The following is a 15463-nucleotide window of genomic DNA, read 5'->3' as shown; positions in this document are numbered from 1 at the left end:
AAACAAACAAAAAATTACAAAAATTAGCTGGGAGGCAAGGTGGTGCACACCTGTAGTCCCAGTTACTCAGGAGGCTGAGATAGGAGAATTGCTTCAACCTGGGAGGCAGAGGTTGCAGTGAGCTGAGATCCCACCACTGCACTCCAGCCTGGGCGACAGAGCAAGACTGTCTCAAAAAAAAAAAAAAGAAACAAGATATTCAGTCCAGTGAAGTGATACTGTATTAGCCAACACTCACTACTTGCCAAGTAAAAATAAGGAATTTAAATAATTTTATATGGCTCACAAATCTCTTTAGACAACCACACAATGGGCCAGGTGCAGTGGCTCACACCTGTAGTCCCAGCACTTTGAGAGGCCAACACGGGCGGATCATCTGAGTCAGGAATTTGATATCAGCTTGGCCAACACTGTGAAACCCCGTCTCTACTAAAAATACAAAAATTAGCTGGGTGTGGTGGCACATGCCTGTAGTCCCAGCTACACGGGAGGCTGAGGCAGGACAATTGCTTGAACCCAGGAGGCGGAGGTTGCAGAGCCGAGATTACGCCACTGCACCTCCATTGCCTGGGCGACAGAGACTCTGTCTCAAAAAAAAAAAAAAGAAAAGAAAACCACATAACGATTAAAGTGTAAGTAGAAGAGAGCAGCCATTCTCATTTCTCTTAAGTTCTTTATGACCTCATAAATTAATATATACATATATTTTTTAGAGACAGAGTCTTGCTCTGTTACCCAGGCTGGAGTGAAGTGGTGCAATCTTGGTTCACTGCAACCTCCACATCCTGGGTTCAAGCGACTCTCCTGCCTCAGCCTCCCAAGTAGCTGGGATTACAGGCGCCCATCACCATGTCTGGCTAATTTTTAGTAGAGATGGGGTTTTGCCATGTTGGCTAGGCTGGTCTCGAACTCCTGACTTTAGGTGATCCACCTACCTCGGCCTCCCAAAGTGCTGGCATTACAGGCATGAGCTATCATGCCCAACAAACATAAACTAATTTTTTGATCTATTATTCCATTTAATCATTACATTCATTTATTCATGCAACAAATATTTACTCTGTACCTAAATGCTGTAGGCACTGTTCTAGGGCCTAAAAAATACAGTGGTGAACAAGAAATGTCTATTCTTTTTTTTTTTTTTTTTTGAGATGGAGTTTTTGTTCTTGTTGCTTGGTGGTGAGCCACTGTGCCTGGCCGAAATCTCTACTCTTAAGGAGCTTACATCCTACTGAAGTATGTAAAACTCCAATTTCAGACAGTGTTAAGTGCTACAATGAAAATGAATTATTTTATTTTTTTTTTGAGGTGGAGTCTTGCTCTTGTAGCCCAGGCTGGAGTGCGGTGGCACGATCTTGGCTCATCGCAACCTCTGCCTCCCGGGTTCAAGAGATTCTCCTGCCTCAGCCTCCTGAGTAGCTGGGATTACAGGCACTCACCACCATGCTCAGCTAATTTTTGTGTTTTTAGTAGAGACGGTGTTTCTCCATCTTGGCCAGGCTGGTCTTGAACTCCCGACCTCAGGTGATCCGCCTGCCTCGGCCTCCCAAAGTGCTGGGATTACAGGTGTGAGCCACAGCACCCAGCCTATTTTTAGATATTATGATAGAGTAAGGGGATTGGGGCAAGACAACAGATAGGGTGGTCTGTAGAGGTAAATTGAGGAGAAATCTGAAGAAAATAAAGGATTTAGTTAACAGAAGATTTGGAGTATTCATTCTAGGGATAAGGGACTGCAAGTGAGGTTAAGAAGGCTACCGGGATGGGAAGACAGTGAGTAAAGTAGTGATTGCTCTGTGTTTAGTACAGTAGTAGTAATAGTGCTTAACTATAATAAGTGTTCAGTTGATCCTTGAACAACGTAAGTTTGCACTGCATGGGTCTACTCATTGGCAATTTTCTTTCAATGAATATATTGGAAAATTTTTGGAGATTTGTGACAATTTGAAAAAAACTAGCACAGAAACTGCATAGCCTAGAAATATGAAAAAAAATTAAGAAAGATATGTCATGAATGCATGACATATATAGATACTAGCCTATTTTATTATTTATATCATAAAATACACACAAACCATTATAAAAGGTTAAAATAATCAAAACTCACACAAACACACTTATGGACCATACCTGGTGCCATTTGCATCTAGAGAAATGTGAACAAATGTAAAAATGCAGTATTAAATCAGGCTGGGCATGGTGGCTCATGCCTATAATCCCAGCACTTTGGGAGGCTGAGGTGGGTGGATCACCTGAGGTTGGGAGTTCGAGACCAGCCTGACCAACACGGTGAAACTCCATCTCCACTAAAAAAATACAAAATTAGCCGGGTGTGGTGGCGCATGCCTGTAATCCCAGCTACTTGGGAGGCTGAGGCAGGAGAATCGCTTGAACCTGGGAGGTGGAGGTTGCGGTGAGCCGAGATCGCACCATTGCACTCCAGCCTGGTCAACAACAGTGAAACTCCATCTCAAAAAAAAAGCGGTATTAAATCACAACTGCGTACAATGAACTATAATATAGTATACTACTGTAATAACTTTATTAAAAAAAGATTTTGCAGCCACCTCCTGTTGCTACTGCAGTGAGCTCAAGTGCTGTGAGAATCCACTTAAAAAATGTATTGCGACACTAGTCATCTCCAAGTAAGTCATTTGTTTTGTCAGAATATTGTATATTACAGTAAAAAGTGATCTCTGTGGTTCTTGTGCATTTTTCATTGTGTTTAGTGGAATACAGTAAACCTTCAATAACATCATGGGACCTATACGAAGTGCCACTAGTGATGCTGTAAGTACTCCGGAGAGGCAGAGAAAACTCATGACATCACAAGCAAAAGGTGAATTGCTCAATATGTTCCGCAGATGGAGGTCTGTAACCGTGGTTGCCTGCCATTTCCAGATAAATGAATCCAGAGTAAGGGCCATTGTGAACAAAGAAAAAGAAATTTGTGAAGCTGTCACTGCAGCTATGCCAGCAGGTGTGAAAATCTTATGCTTTTTGAGAAATACCTTTCTATCTCATTGAAAATGCAGTTTTTATGTGGGTGCAAGATTGCTATAAGGCATACCTATATGATTCAAGAAAAAGCAAAGTATTATATGACAACTTAAAGCAAACGGAAGGGAAGGATCTAAAGCTGGGAAATTTAATGCCAGCAAAGGATAGTTTGACAATTTTAGAAAGAGGTTTGGCTTTTAAAATATCAAGATAACAGAAGCAGCAGCTTCTGCTGACCAAGAGGCAGCAGATAATGAGTTCCCAGATGCCATTAAGAAAATCATTGAGGAGAAATGATATCTGCCTGAAAAGGTTTCAAATAACTGATGAAAGCGCCCTCTTCTGGAAAAAAAATGCCACAAAGGACATGTATTAGTAAGGAAGAGAAGTGAGTACCAGGATTTAAGGCAGGAAGGGATAGGCTAACTCTACTCTTTTGTGCAAATGTAGTTGGGTTCACGATCAGCACTGCCCTGTCTATAAAGTTAACCCCTGGCCTTGAATGGAAAGAAGAAACACCAGCTGCCAGTGTTCTGGTTGTACAAGAAAGGCTGGCCAGTGGGAACCCGTTTTCTGGACTGGTTCCATCAATGCTTTGTCCCTGGAATCAGGAAGCACCTTGCCAAAGTTCTTTTCATATTGGACAGTGCCACTGGCCACCCAGAACTCCATGAGTTCAACACTGAAGACACTGAAGTGGTCTACTTGTCCTTAAACATGTCTCTAATTTAGCCTCTATATTAGGAGTTCATGAGGACCTTTAAGGCTCATTATACAGGTACTCTATGGAAAGGACTGTCAATGCTACGAAACAGAATTCTGATAGAGAGAACATCATGAAAGTCTGGAAGGATTATTCCATTGAAGATGCCACGGTTGTTATTGAAAAAGTGCAAAAGCCATCAAACCTAAAACAATAAACTGATGCTGGACAAAGCTGTGTCCAGATGTGCATGACCTCACAGGATTTATAAGACAAGTGAGAAAACCATAACAGAGACTATGGATATGGAATAAAGGTGGGGAGATGGTGGCAGTGGTGAATGATTTCAAGATATGGATCTTGGAGAAATTCAAGAGCTGGCAAACACCACACCAGGGGAATTAACAGAAGATGACTTGATGGAGATGAGTGCTTCCGAACCAGTGCCAGACAATGAGGAAGAAGATGTAAAAGAACCAGCAGTGCCAGCAAACACATTGACATTAGATAATCTGGCAGAAAGATTCAAGACTGCTTTTAACTTCTATTATGACATGGACCATTCTATGATGGAGCACTGAAACCAAAGCAAACAGGGGAAGGATTGGTACTATATAGAAACATTTTTAGAGAAATGAAAGAGCAAAGTCAGACAGAAATTACAATATGTTTCCTTAATGTTGCAATGAGCATGCCTGCCTTTTCTGCCTCCCCTTCCACTTCTTCCACCTCTGCCACCCGAGGCAGCAAGAGGAACCCCTCCTCTTCCTCCTCCTCAGCCTACTGAATGTGAAGGCAACAAAGATGAAGACCTTTATGATAATCTGCTTCCACTTAATGAAAATAGTACATATATTTTCTCTTCCTTATGACTTTTTAAATAACATTTTCTTTTCTTTAGTTTACTTTACTGTAAGAATACAGTATGTATGCCAGGTGCAGTGGCTCACGCCTGTAATCCCAGCACTTTGGGAGGCCAAGGTGGGTGGATCACGTGAGGTCAGGAGTTCAAGACCAGACTGGCCAACATGGCAAAACCCTGTCTCTACTAAAAATACAAAAATTAGCCAGGTGTGGAGGTGCACACCTGTAGTCCCAGCTACTTGGGAAGCTGAGGCCAGAGGACTGCTTGAACCCGGGAAGAAGAGGTTACAGTAAGCTGACATCATGCCACTGCATACTCCAGCCTGGGCAAGAGAGTGAGATCCTGTCTCCAAAAAAAAAAAAAAAAAAAAAAAAAAGAAACAAAAGAGAATACAGTATGTAATACATATAACATACAAAATGTGTGGTTTTTTTCTGTTTTTTTGAGACAGGGTCTCGCTCTGTTGCCTAAGCTGGAGTGCAGTGGTGCGATCATGGCTCATGGCAGCCTCCACCTCTCAGGCTCAGGCAATCCTCCCACTCCAACCCCTTGCTGGGACTACAGGCATGTGCCACCACCTTGACTAATTTTTGCACTTTTTTGTAGAGAAGGGGTTTCACTATGTTTCCCAGGCTGATCTCAAACTCTTGGACTCAAATGATTCACCTTCCTTGGCCTCTCAAAGTGCTGGGATTACAAGTGTGAGCCATTGCACCTGGCCTGTATTATTATAATTATAATGTCATCAGTATTAGGGGTAGTATCTACTGAGCCTTAAATATACTGTGCTAAGTGCCTTACATATGGTTTCTTTTAATCCCCAAAATAGTTTTACGTAACAGGATTTATTACTGTCTTCATTTTACAACAAGGAAATGGAAGCACAGAAAAGATAAGGACTAGGCCGGGCACAGTGGCTCACGCCTATAATCCCAGCACTTTGGGAGGCCGAGGCAGGCGGATCACTTGAGATCAGGAGTTTGAGACCAGCCTGGCCAACATGGAGAAAACCTGTCTCTACTAAAAAATACAAAATTAGCCGGGTGTGGTGGCACATGCTTGTAATCCCAGCTACTCAGGAGGCTGAGGCAGGAGAATCACTTGAACCCGGGAGGCGGAGACTGCAGTGAGCTAAGGTCGCACCATTGCACTCCAGCCTGGGCAACAAGAGCAAAACCCCGCCTCAAAAAAAAAAAAAAAAAGATAAGGACTTTATTCAAGATTACACGATTCCTGAATAGCAGAGCTGGGAAGTTTACCAGACTGCAAAGCCTGTGCTCTTAACCCCACTGCCTTGTAGCCTGTGTGCAAAGAGTCTGCATGTAATTCAAGCACTCATGAGTAGACTCCCATTTAGCCAAGGACTGAGTGTTTCAATTGTCATCCAAGCCTGAATAAAGAAGCAGTTACCTGGAGGGTAGGAGTGCTTTCCATCCACAATCCACTCTAATAAGGCCTCTATTAATTCAAGATTCACCTTTTCAAAATCCATGATGGACATTGTTTTGATGACTGACTTGCTAACCCCTGAAAGAAAGGTAAAAATGAGAAGGATATTTATACCTTGTTGATGTATTTTAATTGTATATTTATACCATATACAATATGCCTGTGAATTAGGTGAGTGTTGGTTTAATAGCACAGATATTAACATTTAATGTACTGAAATGAACTTTTTTCTTTTCTTTATTTATTTAGAGACAGGGTCTTGCTCTGTCACCCAGGCTGGATCACAGTTCACGGCAGCCTCAACCTCCCAGGCTCAAGTGATCCTCCGATCTCAGCCTCCTGAGAGGCTGGGACTGCAGGCATGCACCACCATGCCTGATTAACTTAATTTTATTTTTTGTAGACATGGGGTCTTGCTGTGTTGCCCAGGCTGGTCTCGAACTCCCGGGCTAAGGCAATCCTCCTGCCTCAGCCTCCCTAAGTGCTGGGATTATAGCCACCACAACCAGCCCACTTTTTTCCTTTAGTTTCTCTGAAAATCCAGCCTCATCAGAAGTAATTTTTGCTTGAACAGTGACCCAAAAAGCAGGCTCCTGCCCCTGTTGGAAAGACCCAGATGGGCCAGTTTTTACTCTCCTCATTCCTTCCCCTCTTTTACCCTTCAAATATTTATTGAAAGCTTAAGTTCTGGAAACAAAATTCAAAGTCAAATACATTTTAGAAACTTCTTCTAGATTCAATCTAATCATGATTGGATATGCTGGAAGTCCAGGTAACACTAACCTATGGCAATCAATGGACAGAGACCACAGCTTTCACCAGCATTTTTATAACAGTGACTCGCTGAACCTTTAGGTTTCTTTGAGAAAATGATAAGTGATGGATCTTTCCTGAAAAATAAATGTGATTGTAATATCTTCATTAACACCCGTGGAGTCTACTCATAGACCCTCACAATCTCCCCACTCACAATCTCCTTCCTAATCTATGTGTGATCTGGTAAATGATGTAGTTCTGTAAGATGTACTACAAGCCTCAGCTCTTTTATTTTTTTATTTTATTTTATTTTTGAGACGGAGTCTTGCTCTGTTGCCCAGGCTGGAGTGCAGTGGTGTGATCTCGGCTCACTGTAACCTCCGCCTCCCGGATTCAAGCGATTCTCCTGCCTCAGCCTCCTGAGTAGCTGGGATTACAGGCACGTAGTACCACAGCCAGCTAATTTTTGTATTTTTAGTAGAGATGGAGTTTCACCATGTTGGTCAGGCTGGTCTCAAACTCCTAACCTCGTGATCCACCCACCTTGGCCTCCCAAACTGCTGAGATTACAAGCGTGAGCCACCGCGCCCGGCCACCTCAGCTCTTTTAAAAGCAATAGTATATTGTTGGGGTGACTAACTCTTCAAAGACTGCTGCCCTTTCTTCTCAGGCTCTCCTAATGACCTATCGCCCTAACTACAGTCTAACTGGAACAAAATAACTATAGTTGGTACCAAGGAAGGGAAACTTCCTATATGATGCTGAGAAGTTTGAAGAAGGACAAAAGCAGTTTCGGCTGGGCGTGGTGGCTCATGCCTGTAATCCCAGCACTTTGGGAGGCCGAGATGGGTGGATCAACTGAGGTCAGGAGTTCGAGACCAGCCTGACCAATAAGGGGAATCCCCATCTCTACTAAAAATACAAAAATTAGCCAGGTGTGGTGGTGGGCGCCTGTAATCCCAGCTACTTGGGAGGCTGAGGCAGGAGATTCACTTGAACCCAGGAGGCGGAGGTTGTGGTGAGCTGAGATCGTGCTACGGCACTCCTGCCGGGCCACAGAGTGAGACTCCGTCTCAAAAAAAAAAAAAAAGGAGTTTTGAAACAATGTTGTTCTGGTAGAATGAATGCCATGTTGGTCAAAAATGAAAAAAAGGAAGAACCGGGCTGCACAAACAAGGGTGTGGTTGGGTGAGGAAGGTGGAGCAGAATCACTTTTCTTTGCCAAGATTCCAAAAAGCCAGACTTTTCAAAAAGAAGAAAGGATCAGCTAATCGAAAAAAGAAAACTGAACATAGTTTTGTTTTTTAAAATTATTATTATTGAGACAGGGTCTCATTCTTCTGCTCAGGCTGGAGTGCAGTGGCGTGATCATGGCTTACTGCAGCCTTGGCCCTTGGGGTTCAAATGCTCTCACCTCAGCCTCCTGAGTAGCAGGGACTATAGATGCACACCACCACACCAGCTAATTTAAAAATTTTTTTAAGAGACAAGGCAGCACCATGTTGCCCAGGCTGGTCTTGAACTCCTGGGCTCAAGAAATCCTCTGGCCTCAGTCTCTCAAAGTGCTGGGATTATAGGCATGAGCCATTGTGCCTAGCCAAATCAATAATATATTTTAAATGACTGATTATTAATTTTTTCAAAGAAAAACTAGAAAATGCCTTAAAAATTGAGCTAGGAAACATTATTTCATTTTCTGAAAGGTGAAAGAGAACATTGAGATCAACTAGTTCAAGGCTTTTTTTTTTTTTTTTTTGAGATGGAGTCTTGCTCTGTTGCCCAGGCTGGAGTGCAGTGGTGCAGTCTGGGCTCACTGTAGCCTCCGCCTCCTGGGTTCAAGCGATTCTCATTCCTCAACCTCCTAAATAGTTGGGACTACAGGTGTGTGCCACCATGCCTGGATAATTTTTGTAAGGACTTTTTTTTTTTTTTTTAAAAACAAACAAACAAAAACAGAGAACCAGAAGCTCCGAAAAGCTAAGCAATCAGCCCAGTACCACAGAAGCTGGTGGCAGAGTCATGTTTCCTGACCTCAACTCCTCCATTCTCCTTCCTTAAAAAGGGGTTCCAAAGGCACTTTCTGAACTTTAGTAACCTTTGTGCTTAAAATTAGAAAGTCATGGATTAGATTCAGTGATAATTTTAAAAGAAAACTCCAAAATTTTGAAAGAGAAGCCAAAGGGATTTTCTTTTTTTTGAGACAAGGTCTTGCTCTGTTGGGGCTGGAGTGCACTAGTGCGATCATAGCTCACTGCAACCTTGAATCCCTTTGCTCGAGCAATCTTCCCGCCTCAGCCTCCTGAGTAGCTAATTTTAAAAAACCATGCCCGGCTAATTTTAAAAAACATTTGTAGTAGAGACAAGGTCTCAATATATTGCCCAGGCTGGTCTTGAACTCTTGGGCTCATGTGATCCTCCTGCCTCAGCCTCCCAAAGTGTTGGGATTATAGGCGTGAGCCACTGTGCCCAACCTCAAAGGAATTTTCTTGTTCCATAATTTAATGGAATAAAGGAATGGGAATTATCAGTTGGTATGACGTATAAAAAGAACACAAATTTTTTAGTTAGACATATTTTAATTAGAATCATGGATCTGTACTTACTAGCTGGGCACTATCCTCGTGGGTTTGTATTATACTCCTCTAAATGACTCCACTTTATAGAGAAAGGAACTGAGGCACAGAGATGATAAAGAACTTGCTCAAGATCATTAGCTGGTTTTATGAGAGCCTTGGGAGTTGAACCCAGATCTATAAAACACAAGTCCATTCTCTTAGCTTTACATCTCTCAATATTGCGAAGATGAAATAAAATGTTAGGGAGCTATGCTTATCTTCCTAAACAACAGAATAATGGCTAATATCTTAATTCCTTGGTGATTACCATTCCACATCCAGGACTGGGAACTGTCTTTGGTAGATGCAGAAAAAGGAAAACTCATTTGCCTCTTATCCTACAGAAGCAGTAACGGGTTGGAAGCTCTTACTCATGAACGATAAACACTCTTTTTTGGGAAGAACTAAGAGGAACAGGGTGACAGTCTAGGGAAAAAGGAGAAAGAAGGGCAGCTGAGACCTGCTTCTAGTCTAGGCTTCAAGGAAGAAAGCAAAAGTAGTAATCCTGGGGTTTCTATGGGCTCAGTTTAGCTTATATGGATAGAAGACCACACAGGAACAAAGAGTAGCCAGCTAGAGTCTGGCATGGGAGGAGGAAGTACCTAACAACATACATAAAAAGCTCAGCACAGGGTAGGCCTCAAAAGATGTTATTTTAAAAGTCCACGAATAATGCTAAAACTAGTGGGATATTAAAGGATTTGAAAATCATGTCAAATATTGCTTCACAAATGACTTATTAACTACAAAAGAAATAGTAATTACCGGGGGAGAAACCTAGCAAACATCACCTTTACCAAGTGAACAAGTTAACATCGCCAATAATGGGACAAACCAACACCACGGGGCCCATGTGCCTTTTGATATGATGCATTGAGAACTCAAGATCGTTTTTGTGATGCTCCAGCCAAAAATGTATAACCTAAATTTAATCATGGGGAAATACCAAACCCAAATGGATGGACATTCTACAAAATAATCTTCAAAAATGTCAAGGTCACTAAAAGACAAAGGATGAGGAGCTGTTCTAGATCAAAGGAGACTAAGAATACATAACTGAATGTAATATATGATCCATGATAGGACCCTGAATCAGGAAAATACAACAAAAATAAACATTACTGAGATAATTGTTCAAGCCTGAGTATGGACTGTGAATTATATAATTGTATCAGTGTTAAATGTCCTCATTTTGATCACTGTACTGTGGTTATGTAAGAGAATGTCCTTGTTCTTAGGAAAGACACACTAAAGTATTAAGGGTAAAGGAGCATCATATTTGCAACTTACTCTCACGAGATTCAGAAAAAAAAAAAAAATACATCAACCCAGAGCAAATGATAAAGCAAAAAATGAAGTAAACATTAACAACTGGTGAATTGGGGTAAAGGATATATGAGAGTTCATCGTTTAGCCTTGCTAAATTTTCCATAAATTTGAAATCACATCAAAATAAAAAGCTACAAAATGTACAAGAATATAACTTATATTTTACTACCTCACAATTTTTCTCTAATAAGCACATATTTCTTTTATAATTAGAAAAAAAACCCATTGGCAAATATAGTAACAATTGTATTCTAAATATATATCTGAACTATTTTTCTAGGTTTAAAGTTGCTCTGATGAATTAAAGGCAATGTAACTATGAAACAAGAATTATATTTTTCTTCTTCTGAATCACGGTAAGAAAGAATACTAGAAATCTTTGGCATAATTATAATATTCCCCCAGGAGGCATGTTACCTTTATAGCGGGCCAGGAGCTGCTTAAAATCTAACTGTTGATCTGGCACTGCATCTTTGACAGAATCCTGATCCTGGAGGTGAAGGGAGAGCCTCAGGTCTTCTTCCACTTCTTCAAATGCAGTTCTGTTCCGCCTTGCTTTAAGCTTTTCCTTTGAAATCTGTTTCATGGAGCGCATATATGGGCTCCCATCCTGTAATACATACCTGAGAAAGACAAAGGAATGTGGTTATGTGTATGTGGTTCTGTTGGTGAGGAGGGCAAGAATTCACCTGTTTCACGTGCTCATTCAGCAAAATGTCACTGTTTCTGCCCAATTCATGTGCCATCCTTCCACTAGTCCAGGATTCTGGCTGTACCCTATTTCTGGTTGGGAACACACTGCAATGCTTTTAGGTCTGTCTCGGAGACCAGCTAAGAATTTGGAGAAAAGTTCTATCCAGGAATAATGGCATGGACATTCAGAAAACACATTTGAGTGATAGCCTTAGTAACACCCCTCTTCATTTTTGATTCTGCTTTGGCAATCTTATTGATCCTCTTGTTTCTATGATAATTCCCAGGCAGCTGATTCCCTTTTGTTGCAATCAAATTTGGACCCAAGTTTCTAGCTGTTGGCTGAACATCAACCTAAGACTATCCTTGAAACACTCCAAAACTCTCACAACTGGATAGTTTAATATTTGTTAGTGACAATACTATTAGACATCATGGCAAAGCAGAAAAATGAATAGATTTGGAGACAAAAGCTCTGGATTTGAGCTCTGTCTGCCACTAAACCAACCTGCCATGAGACTTCCAACAAGTCAATTTCAAAAGGCTTTACTTTCTCATGTTTTGGGAAATTGGCATAGGTAAGTGGCTCGATTTTTTTCCCCTGGAGCCTTAAATGTTGCTCAAAGCCCCAAGGAAAGGTAAGGGAATGGGAGCAAACTAAGTAACTGGGGGCTATTCTTTCAGCCCAATCATTCTTGTTTTATGTTTCATTTCTCTATGATTTCCTATAAGATTTCATTTGCATAAAGTGTATTGTAGCTTTTTTAAAAAAAGATTTAAAAACCTACGATTCTATAATCCTGACTTCCTCCAAACCCTTCTCTCCATTAAATGCCAACACTCTTTTCACATTCACCGTTTGTTTGTTTATTGAATATTTACTGAATGCCTATTTTGGACAAGGTACTATGGTGATGGTGGTGGTATGGTATAGAAAAATAAATATACTTTCAAGGAGCTTACAAACTAGTGAGAACAGGACAAAACAACACACTATACTGTAAGACAGAAATAAATGTTATTAGAGGCACAAGAAAAGTATTCTGTGACTTCTAATAAAGAAGTGATTAATTTTTAATAGCAGAAAATAGGAAATTTCATGAAGGTAGCATTCAAGTTGGGTGTTAAAGAATGACTAGAGAAGGAAGTGGGAAAAAGAAATACAGATAGTAATAGCATGGCATCTTTGAGAAATAACAAGTAGTCTGACAGTGCTAAGGTTTTGTAGGTAGGAAACTAAAGAAGGAAGGGAACTTAAATATTGACTGGGGTCAGATGATATTGGCCTTCAGTGTCCACAAAGTGTGAGTGATAAGGAACCAATGAAAATTTCTAAGAATAGGAGGAATGTGAACAATTCTATGTTTAAAGATAATTCCGAGCCTGGGCAACATACTGAGACCTTGTCTCTACTAAAAATAAAAAAATTAGCCAGGCATGGTGGCACACACCTGTAGTCCCAGCTACTTGGTATTCTGAGGTAACAGGATCACTTGGGCCTGGGAGACCAAGGCTGCAGTGGTCTATGATAGCACCACTGCACTCATCCTGGGTGACAGAGTGAGGCTGTCTTATTAAAAAAAAAAAAAAAAAAAAATATATATATATATATATATATATATATATATATATATATATATTCTGGAAGCAGTGAGTTTGAAAAAGTAAAGACAGGTGAACTAGTTGAAAGATGATTTCCTCAGAAGCTCATATTCAATGGTAGTGGAATAGGGCCCAGAAACTAATAATTCTAATAAGCTCCCTAAGTATCCTTATTGCACATTAAAATTTGAGAGCCACTGGTTTTGGGTTTTTAGCTTAAGAATATAGTACCATTAAATGAATATGGAATTAGGAGGGGGGCTTATCAGAGAAGGAAGGAACAGAGAAGGAGAAAAATTCTGACTTGTATTTAAGCTGCCAGATATTAGGGGTGTTTCATTGTAGAGCTCAGAGGTCAGGAATGAAGATACTGATCTGGGAGTTCTCGGCACAGGGATGACAACAGAAATCACATGAGTCTAAGGTAGCCAAGGGAGAGTTAATAGTGAGAAGAAACAGTGCAAGGAAAATCTTGGGGAATCCTCAAGATCAAAGACTAAGAAGAGAAAGTAGGGCTTTCAAAGAAGAGAGATCTGTTTATATGCAATGCACATTAACATTTTCTACCTAGTACTTACAATTGTTTATACAGATATCTTAACACTCAGGCTATACTGCAAACTCTATGCGAGTAGAACGATGATGATGATAATAATAGCTAACTTTTTTTTTTCTTTTTTTGAGACAGAGTTTTACTCTGCCGCCCAGGCTGGAGTGCAATGGCGTGGTCTTAGCTCACTGCAACCTCCGCCTTCCAGGTTCAAGCGATTCTCCTGCCTCAGCCTCCAGATTAGCTGGCATTACAGGCATGCACCACCATGCCCAGCTAACTTTTGTATTCTTAGTAGAGATGGGGTTTCACCATGCTGGCCAAGCTGGTCTTGAACTCCCGCCCTCAGGTGATCCGCTCGCCTCAGTCTCCCAAAGTGCTGGGATTACAGGTGTGAGCTAACACACCCAGCCAATAACTGCTAACATTTGAGAGCATGCACTATGTGCCAAGCACAGTTCTAAGCACTTTGCAAGTATTAATTCATTAATTTTTTTATGCTCTCAGCAGAATCAGCAAGTATAAATTCATTAAAACTAAAGTACAGAGAGATTAAGCTACTTGCCAAAGTTATAGTAAGTAGAGGGGCCAGGCATGGTGGCTCATGACTGTAATCCCAGCACTTCGGGAGGCAAGGCGGGAGGACTGCTTGAGGTCAGGAGTTTGAGACCAGCCTGGGCAACATAATGAGACCCCTGTCTCTACAAAACCATTAAAAAAAATTAGGCATGGTGTTGTGTGTCTGTAGTTCAGCTACTCAGGAGGCTGAAGTAGAAGGACTGCTTGAGCCAGGTGTTCGAGGCTGCAGTGAGCTATGATTACACCACTGCACACCAGCCTGGGCAACAGAGTAAGACTCTATCTCAAAAAAAAAAAAAAAGAAAGAAAGAAAAAAGAAAGTAAGTAGAGGGATTTAAATATTGGTAGTCTGTTTGCTGAAAGAGAGGGGAGAACAAAATGTTCAAACAGAAAAAATAGAAGAAAATCACTTCTTGGCTTTTTGGCTGAGATCAAGTGTAGAAAAATTAGAAAAAAAGACTAACACATGTATTAGTATTCTGGCACATTGAGGGTCAAATATTATTCTGTTTTCAAAGTTTCACTGAATCTTTTTTTTTTTCTCAAGAGATGGGGGTCCCAATATGTTGCCCAAGCTGGTCTTGAACTGGCCCCAAAGGATCCTCCCACCTTTGCCTTCCAAAGTGCTAGAATTACAGGCATGAGCCACCATGCCAGGTCCTTTCACTGAATCTTAATTAGTATCTTCCTTACCTTGTCACGGCAATTGCATCTTCCAAAAAAAATTGATCAACAGGAAATGTACGACCTAGAAAAACAAGGAGATAAAATAGAAAAGCCTGAGAACACCCATTCAACCATCTTGAAATAGTTTATATATATAAAATTCTCTTAAAGCTTGTCATGCTAACTTCCTATTTGTTCTGTGTTCTTAAAAGTATCAAGAAGAAAAGTTCTTGGTAACAGAAATTGGAAAGGGTAGATTTCAGTCAGTAAACAGAAGCAGTGTATAGGTAGAGAAATGATCCTTTGCTAAGACTTTTTTTCTTTTACCTGTTACACCTTTCATACCCTCCCCCCCTGCCCCTGCCACTTCCACCATAAAGGACCTTTAAACATTTAACAGTTGTATTCTAGATCAAACACAAAGTTTCTTCCTTAGATTTATTGCCAGCATTCTCTATAACTAAAACAAACTGCACTATTTTTTATCAGTCAGTGTTTCCAAAGTGTCTTTTTAGTATTCAATTGAAGAAGGATAAATCAAAGCTCAGGGTGATAAATTAATTCCACAATGAGACTGTGGAAGTGCCCAAAGAAAACACAGACTGTCCAACTTCACTTTCTGCCAGAGTGGACCAACATCCAGAAATTTAGCAAAA

The 15463-nt window shown here is 40.8% G+C and overlaps 1 protein-coding gene across 3 annotated transcripts in view; it reads right to left on the bottom strand.

Annotated features, from left to right (window-relative positions):
* The window catches only part of DHX57 (DExH-box helicase 57), a 78400-nt gene that overhangs the window by 34860 nt on the left and 28077 nt on the right, over positions 1 to 15463 (bottom strand). For all 3 annotated transcript variants that reach the window (XM_054475513.2, XM_054475512.2, XM_063648801.1), the window contains 3 exons: positions 14835 to 14889; positions 11135 to 11340; positions 5979 to 6095 (listed from right to left, as the gene is read on the bottom strand). In XM_054475513.2, coding sequence (XP_054331488.1) covers positions 5979 to 6095; positions 11135 to 11340; positions 14835 to 14889 — 378 coding nt within the window. The remainder of the gene's footprint in view (positions 1 to 5978; positions 6096 to 11134; positions 11341 to 14834; positions 14890 to 15463) is intronic.

The sequence above is a fragment of the Pongo pygmaeus genome, chromosome 12 (assembly GCF_028885625.2).
Source record: "Pongo pygmaeus isolate AG05252 chromosome 12, NHGRI_mPonPyg2-v2.0_pri, whole genome shotgun sequence".
NCBI lineage: Eukaryota > Metazoa > Chordata > Mammalia > Primates > Hominidae > Pongo > Pongo pygmaeus.
The sequence above is the reverse complement of the archived record's forward strand: the minus strand, read 5'-3'. Positions and strand labels throughout refer to the sequence as shown.